General features: G+C 38.8%; 1 protein-coding gene across 1 annotated transcript in view; it reads left to right on the top strand.

Moving 5' to 3' along the window:
* LOC122814290 (heat-stable enterotoxin receptor-like) overlaps nt 1–12980 on the top strand; it is a 194307-nt gene that overhangs the window by 67861 nt on the left and 113466 nt on the right. Inside the window, exon 2 of the mRNA XM_044086882.1 lies at nt 12578–12676. Within this exon, the coding sequence (XP_043942817.1) occupies nt 12578–12676 (99 nt within the window). The remainder of the gene's footprint in view (nt 1–12577; nt 12677–12980) is intronic.

Raw genomic sequence — 12980 nt, 5'->3', positions numbered from 1 at the left:
ATTCCGGAAAGGATCTACAGTGACAATGGTACACACTTTGTAAATCAAACCATACAGCAGCTGAGTAAGCATTTTGGTATTTCTTTAAAAAATCATTGTGCATACCATCCACAATCTGCAGGGCTAGTTGAAAGGCATAATGGTATACTAAAAAACAAATTGAGAAAATGAATAGCTGAGACAGGAAAAAAATGGTTATACTGTTTGCCTGTGGCACTGTTGAGTATGAGAACTGTCCCTACAGCAAAAGGATTGACACCTTTTGGAAAATTATTTGAAAGGGCTTATTATACACCCCAGTGGAAACTTCACATGTCATCAGACCAGGAAGCTGATTTCACACTAGCTGAATATATGAAAAGATTGTTGAGTTCTAAACATCTGTTGCAGTCAAATTCTGTTTCAGATAGAAAACAAACCGAGACATCAGAAGTGGCAGTGATGCCCGGAGATTGGGTGTGGATCAAAAACATCAAGAGGAAGAATTGGTCATCACCAAGGTGGGAAGGTCCCTACTGGGTGCTTCTTTCGACACCCACTGCAGTTAAGATAGCAGAACGAGCTTCGTGGATACACCTGATGCACTGCAAGCTGGTTAAGAACTTTGAGTTGGACAAAAATCTTACCTCTCCATCGGGGCCCTCAGCACAATGTCTGGCTACAAAGGGGGGTCAGATCAATAGGACTAATCTGTCTCAACCCCAGTGAAGAAACCATTGGTGCTGAAGGTCCTATTAGGACAGAGAGTAAGAGCACGTGTCCAAAGAAAAGATGACAGAATCCAGTAAGATCCAAAACCTACTCGGAAGAGTTGGAGAAAACAGAAATGCAGAACAACCATTTCCACAAAAGTATTGCATAACCATCCTGTTGACTATACTAGTGACAATAATCTTTTTGTTGTGGCCATTCCTTTTCTCAGCCACACAAACTGAACTGAACAAGCGTGCAGAATGGCACCCGAACTTTAACACTTACCAGGCAATCAAATATGTGTATGCTGAAACTTTCAATGTTTCAAATTATTGGATTTGCACAGCCTTACCAACAGCATATGGGGGGTTACTGTTAACTTCAGTTCCCCTAGGAGACAACAAGACCTGGGAAAACCTAATTCATGATACATTAGATGTCACATCACAAGATAAAGTAGCATTGCACTTGTCTGTTCGACGGAAGGGAACTGTGTGCTTTTACAAGAATGATACAGTTCAGGTGGGTTGGAGCAATTGCAATGTGACTGTTCCCTATAGATGCTACACTAAACCTGATAACACCAGATCCTATTGCAACACAAGCTATGATACATTTTTTGAACTGATGCATAGGACAACTGAAGAAGGAAAACATAATGCTGATCTCTATAAGCAACTGTCTATAATCGACAAAAAAATGTTTCATGCAAAGCCAGGGCATAGTAAAGTTACTACTAAAGTCGAAGATTGTTACTTTGTATGCGATAGAAAATCATACAAATAGTTACCTGAGAATTGGTCCATCAGTTGTTCTTTGGGTTACCTGGTTCCGGCCATACGACACACAGCAGTTTTACCTCAAGGGAAAATTCGGAATGTTCGAGAAATCAAGAATCCTATCAATCCAGTGGGGCAAATCAATGCACGCTGGAAAAACCATCATGCTGTGGGCGATGGACTAGCACACATGGACTTGAGTGATACTGTTATATCATGGGCAGGTGTAATGCCAGCATATGGAGCAACAAAATCAATCTGGGAACTGAGAAAATTGTCTAAGCTTCTCCAAATAATGAGCAATGCAACCTTTTCTGCCCTAGAACTGGTGACTGATGAACTGACTGCCATGAGAACAGTGGTGCTTCAAAATCGCATGGCTCTTGACTTCACCCTAGCGGTGAGAGGAGGTATGTGCGCTTTAATCCAGGAGGAGTGCTGTTCATATATTCCTGACCACAAACACGAGATAGACAACCATCTTGAGGTAATTCAGCAGGTGTCAGCCATGACCAAACCAGGACCAAATCCATTGACGGACTTTTTCCAGAAATTGTTTGGGGGTGGGGCAGTATCCTGATGAACATTCTGATTGCCATCTGTGTAGGAATATTCCTACTGGTGGTATGTGTGTGCTGCTACATCCCCTGCATAAAAAAACTGATTAAAGACTTTATAGACATTTCAGTTTCAGAAACCTTATACCAAGGTGCTGAACTTGAAGAATTGCTAAAAAACTGAAAATGCTTCCATAAGTTTAAACTGAATGACTCTCTTAACTGCAAATCCTGAGTAGGAAGAGGTTAGGGGAAGAAAAAACTGTTTATACTTATCTTGAAAGTAGAATAAAAGTATTAAAAGGGGGGAAATGTTAGAAAAATATATAATAATAATATGCATGCTTAGTGCATTTGTTTAAAAGGGTTAATACATTTATTCTGTTCACACTGCATGAATCTGCACAGCTATTAGAAACTTAACAAGAGGCATTTCATTTCTGCTAATGTCATGAAAATAACAAGAGACATTTCATTTCTGCTAAAGTCATGAAACTTAACAAAGAGATATTCATTTCTGCTTATGCTGTGAGAAAGTATGCAGCTGCTAGAAGCATTGATAAAGAAAACAATAGATGCTTGAAAGTATAAACCATAGTCAGCATTACTTGTACTAAAGCTAGAAATGTACCTTGAATCCAGACAAAATGTAACACATGTATTAGAACAGTACAATTGAAGAATTGAAAAGTTAAAATGGGCTAAAATAAGCCCAAGGCCAGGTTGTTTTTCTCAAAATGTTTTGCAAGCTAGCAAATAATCTAACCTAGTCAGCAATAAGTCTAGTAACATTTTCTGTAGAACACACAGAAAGCTGTGTCTAACTACGTCAGCAATAGAATAGTAACATTTTCTGTGTGACAGGAAGAGAACTGTATAAGAATAACATACTAATCACCAGTAATTCAGACAAACCTTGTGCCTACATGCTTTGTCTCCTTGCTGCAAGTAATAAAGGGTGCCTTGCTTGAACCTAATGTGAATTGGTCTTTGAAGTTTTTTCCTTTGACACCATGCACACCAGTCAACTAGCCAGGATTTATGATAATGTCGCATACAGGTATAGCAGTGTCCTTCCTAGCACCTCCAGCAGATGTTACAGTGTCAGGACGGTGTGCTTGATTACCCTCAAAGATTTCTAACATGTCATAATAGTTGTACAAGAGTGTTTATGTAGAACCATCTATGATCACTCAGAATCACATATGTTATATTAGAGACATGGGATTATTGGTGGTATTGTTCCGATATTGCCCATGAATGTGAGTGCTTCTGTTTACTGTTGTCCATGAGCCTGTAACTGTGTCCTACTTGTTGAAGACCACTGCTGACATTATAGTCATATTCAGGCAAATCAGTTTGCACAGCTTCACAATATGCATCCAACCCCAATTGTATATAACATCAGTGATAAATGTCCTCTCCATTGTTCACATCAGGATAGTTATATCACAACGATAGCTTCTCCATTGTTATGTCCCCTTGTCTAACAGTCACATAATATACATTTTCACGGTGCAGTTTATACTGTACCATGTCGATATATGATTAGTGTTCCTGCTACAAATTCTTTCTAGTTACATGGTCTAATCTGCTGTACAGCACATGTGCTCTTTTCCTGTGTTCATTCCTGCAATTCATCTGTGTGTCCCTATTCAATACACACACTTCCCTTGTTTATTTTAAATGGAATTCCATGCACCATTACAGATCATTTATACAACTTTTGCTCAGAATGCCTGAAATGGTCTTCCACAATACTCTGCACTGTATACACTGCCATGTAATGTGTCTAGACCATATACATTTCTATATTATTAATCCTGGTAATCATTGTAGAATTCCGTGCAATCCCGCAGACCTAATTTGCCCACGGGTAAACAGGTCTATATGTCTAAAAAACAAAACTATAGCTACTGCCTCAAACCTCAGTGTAACAAAATAATGTATAAAAACAGTGCAAGATGAAACAAAAGGTGAACATCATTGGAAAATCTTAGAAAGATTTGTTGCAAAAGTTAAGCACTTTTGGCCATAAAACAAAGGCCTTCTTCAGAACAAACAAATTCCATACACACCATTATTTAAATACTAAACTCCAGTCTAACCCAACCAATCGAAAAGCTTCTACAATTAAAAGTGATACAAACATAAAAATATATATATACATTTAAAAAAGAAACTTTGTGTAAAATCCACAAACATAACCTTCATTTACATTTGTCATAATAAACTTTTTCTACGTAAAACAGTTTTTTAATTCACTCCACTGTTTAACCCAGGTGCATTGTAAGCATTGAGCAAAATCTGCCACTTCAGTTCTCTATAATCTCGTTCCCCTTCTTTGTCACCATTAAAATCCTTTGGTATACAATCAATAACAGCAAAATATGTTTTTTTACAGCCAGGGCATACCATGGTATGTTTGAACAATGCATTGTCTATTTTTTTTTCTTTTAATGGCATATGAGTGCTCATATATTCTCTTCCTCAGCTGTCTGTTGGTCTTGTCAACATAAAAAGATGTACATGCCAAGCACTTAGCCAAATACACTACATAGGTGGAACTGCAATTAAACACTCCAGGAACCTGTCAAATCCTACTATGTTTACTCAAAATGAACCTAATGCAATAATCTACAAAAATTACAGTTCATACATTTGAAAGTACCCCTTGCTGTTGTTTCACCCACACAATGATCTCCTTCTAATATTTCTTTAAAATGTTTTGCTCTTTTGTTGATAAAACAGGGCGCAGAACCTACAACTGACTTTACCTCACTATTGGCTCCCAAAATTCTCCAGTTATTGGCTATAATGCCTTTAACAGACTTGCTATCAGTTGTAAAAAAACAAGGGCATGGATACAAACCAGTCCTTTATCCCCTGGCTGCTAACACCAATGCCCACATCGGTTACAGCTTCCATCAATATCTCTTGAACTATCTTGGATGGATACCTCCCTTATTTTTAAACCTAAGATGCAACTCATTCACAAGTTCATCCAATTTAGTGACATCAGTGGTTAACTGTTTTAATCTAACTAACTGTCCCTTAACTATGTTATGTTTAACATAAGTGGGATGCATGCTGGAATAATGCAGCAAGCTATTGCGTGCCACATTCTTGTAACTAATAATGGAACCCAACCTACTGGTCTCCACCTGCTTAAATTTTCTAGATTCAAGAAACAATCTTTAAAAGCACTCCAATTACAAGAAAAACTCAAAAAAGATGTGCTCTTGTTCAAACAATCTAAAAACCTAATAAGTTCAAAATTTTTCCCCTTCTATACAAAAAACATATCATCAATAAAACAATAATAACACATCTTTTCTTTGCCCTTGATCTTCGACAAAACATTGGTCTCCCAATAGGCCATCACTAGATTAGCATAATTAGGAGCCATTCTTGCAACCATAGCAACACCCCTTGTTTGCAAAAAATACTCATTTTCAAAAACAAAAAAAGTACGACAAAATATGTTCAATGCAATCCAACATAAATCTACAGTCACCCACTTCAAATTGATTACTTTTGATTAATATATTCCCAACCCGCTCTAGGTCCACTTCATGCAGAATACAAGTGTAAAGTGATTTTACATCAACTGTTACTAATAAATCGTTGCACTCTACACACTGGTCTTTAATTTTATTCAGAAAATCAAAATACTCTCTAATGAATGAATCAGTCCCTTGTACAAGCTTTAAAAGAGCCCTATCTATAAATTTTGATAGGGACTCTAACTTAGACGCTGATGCTGAAACAATTGGTCTGTAAGGGGGATTTTTCTCGTCTTTATGCACCTTGGGTATACCAAATAAATTACCTACTCTATCTTTGGTTAAGTACCTAAAAAAACACCATAATTGATTCAGAGATAACCCCTTCCAACAAACTTTCAGCCAGCCATGAATCAATGTATTTGTAAGCCTTAAAAATTTCTGCTCTAGATATTTGTTTATAAGACTGGTCATCCAAAAGTAAATACCATGTACCTTTAACATAATCTTCAGAGTTGACAACAACCATTGATCCCCCTTTGTCTGCCTTCATAAGTCTAACAGAACAATCATTCCTAATGGAAATACAACATTGGTGTTCAACCTTTAAAAGATTGTAATATTTAACAGAACTTTTTTAATTAATAAATCCCTTATTTCCACCTTGCAAATGTCTTCAAAAGCTTTAATAGTCAGATGCAAAGGTGGGTTGAAAACAATGGGTACAATAAAATCACTTTTGTTTCTACCATCCTTGTCCTCAAAAAGCAGTCTTAAGTTGAGCTTATGAGTATAACCTTTGACATCAATCAAAGTCTGAACAATATCATCCCTTCTAGATGGAATAAACATGAAGCCTCTACTGAAAATATTAGTCTCTTGCTCCATTAACACACAAGAGGATAAATTAAAAACCTTGAATGACATAGCCATTACCTGAAAGCTAAGTTTGTCTGCTGCCTTCTTCCCCTTTGAAACAGCAGGTAAAAGCTGACATGGTTCAAGGTGGCTGCTACATTTGCCCACATCTGATTTGTCTGACTCTCTCTCTGCTTTCTCGTCGAATAATCTCTCTTGTTGCTTTCCTTACTTCCACCGATTGCTTGTTCTGCACTGTTCTTTTCTCCACTAATCATTTTGAATGACAAGGGGATAAAAAAGGCTTTTTGTTACTCGAGTGAACTCCAGCAGAATGTTCATGCTCCACTACAGACTCCTCTGATTGGTGGTGACATGGTTCACTGGTACTTGCCCCCTAGAACTTTCAGAACTCCTGCTCTCTGTTCTTAAGGTGAAATACTGGTTGTCTTTATGGTAAATGCTACCATCCCTTGCAATCTTTTTTTCTTTCTTTTTACGTAAGGACTTGCTCAGTTTGTTAGCTTTAAATTTAATTTTTTGCAAAGCGCTGTTAATCTCCTGAGAAGAGGCTGCTAAAGACAGTTTGTCCAACAAACCATCAATCCACTTACAAAGCTTGGCTTCCTCCTCAACCTGATGTTCCTTAAGCAAGTTAACAAAAGCAAGCCCTGTATCTTCACATATTTTGTTCCAGTTCTCTAAGAACAAAACACTGTATTGTCCACTGGGTTTGTTGATAACTTGCAAACACTTAGGGACTCGCTTAACTTCAAGACAAAACTTGAAGTATGCAATGTCCCAATGAAGCCGTTCGTGCTTGCTCAGTGAGGCTTCTAAATCTCTAATAAGCCAGTCCTTGTTTAAGAAAACCCTGGCAACATTCTCCAGTACCTGAAAAATGTCCACCATATCCCTAGTATTCAGCACTGGGGCTACCATCAAATCCTTAACCACATCTCTCCACTCACTATTCTTCTCTGCAGGACAATGAGGTAACTCCACCACATCTAGATGACTCTCAGAATCCTGAGTTCCCATAGGGTTGTGATGCACACTCAAATTCAACCAATTGCCCTCTTCCATAGTAGCTTCACCATGAGGCATTGCTATGGTACACAAAACCAAACTAAAAAACAAAACTATAGCTTCTTCCTCAAACCTCAGCGTAACGAAAAAAATTTATAAAAAAACAATGCAAGATGAAACAAAAGGTGAACACCACTGGAAAATCCTAGAAAGATTTATTGCAAAAGTTAAGGGGTTTCGGCCATAAAACAAAGGCCTTCTTCAGAACAAACAAATTCCATACACACTATTATTTAAAGTTTATGTGTCTGCTGTTATCCGCATTGCTTTACATGGTTTCCTAGCCAGCAACACTGTTGCAGGACACAAAACTGAGCTTTTGACATTTAAACATGGTGTATGGCATGAATATGTAATGAACACTGCTGCATACCTCGCAAACATGTAAACTCCATGTAGGTTTCACGTGAAGCCTGCACAGGGTTTATTGAATCCCAGCACATCTGTTTTTTCTAGGAAGGATAGCATTTTGACAACTATTATCCCCTCAAAAATGAAAATAAAAACTCACACACACAATTAATACTACTACTCATTTACTACTACTAATAATAATAATAATAACATCAAAAACACATGGCAAAGATGTGTGGGTAATTCATATTTATAGTGGGGTTTGTAGTGTAATCACTAGGGCTATGCCTTTATGATGAATGTTAATTCCCTACTATGAGTAAAGAATGAATTACCCAAATCCTGCTATGTTGTATCATAATAATAATAGGCACTGCTTTCCTCTTCTGCTGTATCTTTGCTGCTTTGATATGGTCTCTTACTTTCACCAAAAACCCATTGTTCCTACTGCTTTTCATTCACTTTCAGAGTTTGCACTAAAGCTAACCAGTTCTTCGTTCATATACATGAGAAACAGATCTGCTAGTAAGTAATTAATAATGTCGCTGATCTTTGTATGCCTTATTAGAGGAATGGTATTTACATCAACTATGATAGCAAAAGGTAGAACTGGATAATAAATTAATTTATAAGTTGAATGAAGAAAACATGTCTTTTTCATAAGGAGAGCATTGTTCATGGGCAGAGGATAGTCTTGTTTTACCCTGACATTTTAAAGATATAATCACAGATTTCAAAACAACACCCCTCTTCTGTGAATACTACATACTCAGTGCAGCAACTTGCCTCAAGTCCATCAGAATCCTTTACAAAGTTGCAACAAGTAATTGTTAAACCGTGGTGTGCTATATGAATAAGTAAGGTTAAGTTCCTTACCTTAATGTGGGGTAATTATTTAAGTAATAGCTTATGATCAAGGTGAGTTTGTTGTATTTAACCATGATCTATATAATGATACAACTATCAGTAGGGTAATGTAAATACTGCACTACAAATACCACAAACTGGTATTTCAAGGGCCATTAATTTAAAAAAAAAGAATATATATATATAAATATATATGGATTATTCATATCACTTCACTGAAAGACCATTTTACTGACACCCATTTCACTGAGACCAACTCACCTAAAGTTCATTTCACCTAAAACTCGTTTCACTGACAAGTAGTACTCTAAAGCAAGTCAAAGGTATATGTCCTTTTCCCCACTGTAGTGTGATCCTGGTGTTAGTATATATAGTTGGGGATGTGTGGGGAGCACAGCCCCCCCACATTGGGATGTGTTGGGGGTGTATCCCCCCACCTAGTTAGGTTTTACCAAATAATGTAAAACAAAACCAGACAGAAAACCAAATTAAGTGGGGGGGGATATGCCCCCACTCCTTCCATTGTGGGGGGCTGTGCCTCCCATACCCCCTAACTATATATACTAGCACCAGGATCACACTACAATGGGGAAGAGGACATATACCTTTGAATTGCCTTAGAGTACTACTTGTCAGTGAAATGAGTGAATACACAGACTTTCTTTCGCCCTCAGGCATTTACACACACATACATCCCCTCATCAGGAGACAAGTTTCATTACATTCAATTACATCGATGGAAATACTCATCCATACATTTGCATGCACATACCAATAAATGTACATTTTCAGACTTTCAATTCCCTATCTAGCCCCCCTTCATGAAACCACCAAGCAAACATACACACACACACACACACACACACACACACACACACACACACACACACACATTCATGCAGCCTCATTCACACCCCTATAGACTCATGCAGTCATGTCCCCACACATATACACATTAACATTCCCCCACATCTTTTCTAAACCCATCTGTACCACAAGTACTCCCATCAGAGGGAATGAGTGACTACTGTGTGTTTACAGTAGTCACGTTTTCTTCCTAGAATACCATTTTACTCAGACGAGCAATCTTCTGAATCACTCAGCTGAGCAAACCAGGACAGACATTTCCAGGGGAGAGCACATGGCTAATTAGCATTAGCCTTTCCCAAGCATTGCCGCATTACCATGTGGCTTCACTTGTGAAAACACTTTCAGTGCTGAAATCTCTGCAAGCAGAAAACTTAGCTACACAGCAGTTTATGAATCAGAAAAGCTTAATGCATTGGGGAAACCTTTTGAGCTAAGGTACTAAGTCATTCTGAATTCCATGGTGTATTTTCATCATCTTCTTTCGGCTGTTCCCGTTAGGGGTCGCCACAGTGGATCATCTGTTTCCATTTCTTCCTGTCCTCTGCATCATGCTCTTTCACACCAACTGCCTACATGTCCTCTCTCACCACATCCATAAACCTTATCTTAGGCCTTCCTCTTTTCCTCTTACCTGGCAGCTCCATCCTTAGCATCCTTTCCCCAATATAACCAGCATCCCTCCTCAGCACATGTCCAAACCAATTCAATCTTGCCTCTCTTGCTTTGTCTCCAAACTGTCCAACCTGAGCTGACCCTCTAATATACTGATTCCTAATCCTGTCCACCCTAGTCACACCCAGTGCAAATCTTAACATCTTTAACTCTGCCACATCCAGCTCTGACTCCTGCCTTTTCGTCAATGCCACCGTCTCTAACCCATACAACATAGCTGGTCTCACTACCCTCTTGTAGACCTTCCCTTTCATTCTTACTGGCACCCGTCTATCACAAATCATGCCTGACACTTTTCTCCAACCATTCCACCCTGCCTATACTCTCTTCTTCACCTCTCTTCCACACTCACCATTACTCTGAACTGTTGATCCCAAGTATGTAAACTCATCCACCTTTGCCAACTCTACTCCCTGCAACCTCACCATTCCTCTACCCTCCCTCTCATTTACACACATATATTCTGTTTTAGCCCTGCTGACCTTCATTCCTCTCCTCTCTAAAGCATATCTTCACCTCTCCAGGGTCTCCTCAACCTGGTTCCTACTCTCACTACATATCACAATGTCATCTGCAAACATCATAGTCCATGGGGCCTCCTGTCTAATCTCATCTGTCAACCTGTCCATCACCAGTGCAAATAAGAAAGGGCTCAGAGCTGATCCTTGATGTAATCCCACCTCCACCTTAAATGTATCTGTCACTCCCACCGCAGATCTCACCAATGTCACACTACCCTTGTACATATCCTGTACCACTCTTACATACTTCTCTGCCACTCCCGACTTCCTCATACAAAACCACAACTCCTCTCTAGGCACCCTGTCATATGCTTTCTCTATGTCCACAAAGACACAATGCAACTCTTTCTGACCTTCTCTGTATTTCTCCAACAACACTCTCAGAGCAAATATTGCATCTGTAGTGCTCTTTCCTGGCATGAAACAATACTGCTGATCACTAATCATCACCTGCCTTCTTAACCTAGCTTCCACTACTCTTTCCCATAACTTCAAGCTGTGACTGATCAATTTTATCCCTTTGTAGTTACTGCAGCTCTGCACATCACCCTTATTCTTAAAGATAGGTACCAAAACACTTTTTCTCCACTCCTCAGGCATCCTCTGACTTTCCACAATTTCATTAAACAATCTGGTTAAAAATTCCACTGCCATTTCTCCTAAGCACCTCCATGCTTCCACTGGTATGTCATCTGGGCAAGCAGCCTTTCCATTCTTCATCCTCTTCATAGCTGTCCTTACTTACTCCTTGCTAATCTGCTTCTCTTCCTGATTCACTATCCCCACATCATCCAATCTTCTCTCTCTCTCTCTCTCTCTCTCATTCACTTCATTCATCAGCCCTTCAAAGTACTCTTTCCATCTACTCAACACACTCTCCTCACTTGTGAGTACATTTCCCTCACTGTCCTTTATCACCCTTACCTGCTGCACATCTTTCCCAGCTCTGTCCCTCTGTCTAGCCAATCGGTACAGGTCCTTTTCTCCCTCTTTAGTGTCCAGTCTCTCATACAACTCTCCATATGCCTTATCCTTAGCCTTCGCCACCTGTCTCTTTGCCATGCATCTCATCTCCTTATACTCATTCCTACTTTCTTCATCTCTCTGACAAACCCACTTCTTCTTCGCCAGCCTCTTCCTCTGTATACTCTCCTGTACTTCATCATTCCACCACCATGTCTCCTTGTCCTCCTTCCTCTGTCCAGATGTCACACCAATGGTGTATTTTATTTAGAAAAAAATTCTCAAATGTGATTTTAGTTTCACATACTGATAAATGCTCCTAACGAGCATTTTCAGTTTAATGCAGGTTATGACATGCAAGTATTTTTTGAAAAGTTCTCTGCCTGCCTCTTAAATTATGCTTGGAAATGTACCTTTTAGTTTTGAGGGTGATTTCAGACTCATTTGCTTTACATATCATGTTTCAACATTGTATATTATTGTGAAAAAAGGTGGGTTTTACTTTTAAAATGCCTCAGCTTTGAAGTTGTTATCATATCAGTAGTGACAGGGATGCAGTACTGGCTGGCACCAGTTACTTCTTTGCAGTAGGAAATGCTATGTTTTACTCCTGGAGAAAGCGTATTTCGGGCAACTCAAAGATGACATTTCCACAGTTTAAAATTTCCATTCTATTATACAGAATACATCTTAGGATTTCCTAACGAGTATGAGACATAACTCCACTGCACTTCGCATGATGTCACAGCAAATCTGAAAACAAATTCTGGTGTACAGAGGAAATTGTAATCCAAGAGTTAGAATAAGAATTTTGAGAATTTCATTTTTTCTTGCTCCTTTTCTTTCAGGTCCTTGTGCTGCAGGAGTGGTTGGCATTAAAATGCCTCGTTATTGCCTCTTTGGTGACACAGTTAATACAGCTTCTAGAATGGAATCTACAGGCTTTCGTAAGTAGACTGCCCCCCCCCCCCGTTTTAAACATTGGTTAAAGCCTATTTTTCAAAAAATGTAGTAGTGTGTTCTTAATTAAACCAAGAGCATCTTTTTCTAGTACCTTTCCTTATCTGTGGCTTCAGATTAACAGCTTAAGTATTCGTAGTTTGATATGTTAACAGTGACCCACAAAGCACAGTCCTCAACAGTCAGATGCTGATTGACAGTTTTGTTTAAAGTTAATTTAATCATTGTAAATATACACCTATAAACCATCTGTTCTTGTGATCACCATAACTTCTGTCTTCAGGGTAAAAC

The sequence above is a fragment of the Protopterus annectens genome, chromosome 1.part1 (assembly GCF_019279795.1).
Source record: "Protopterus annectens isolate FY-2018-M chromosome 1.part1, PAN1.0, whole genome shotgun sequence".
In the NCBI taxonomy this organism is placed as follows: Eukaryota; Metazoa; Chordata; order Ceratodontiformes; family Protopteridae; genus Protopterus; species Protopterus annectens.
The sequence above is the reverse complement of the archived record's forward strand: the minus strand, read 5'-3'. Positions and strand labels throughout refer to the sequence as shown.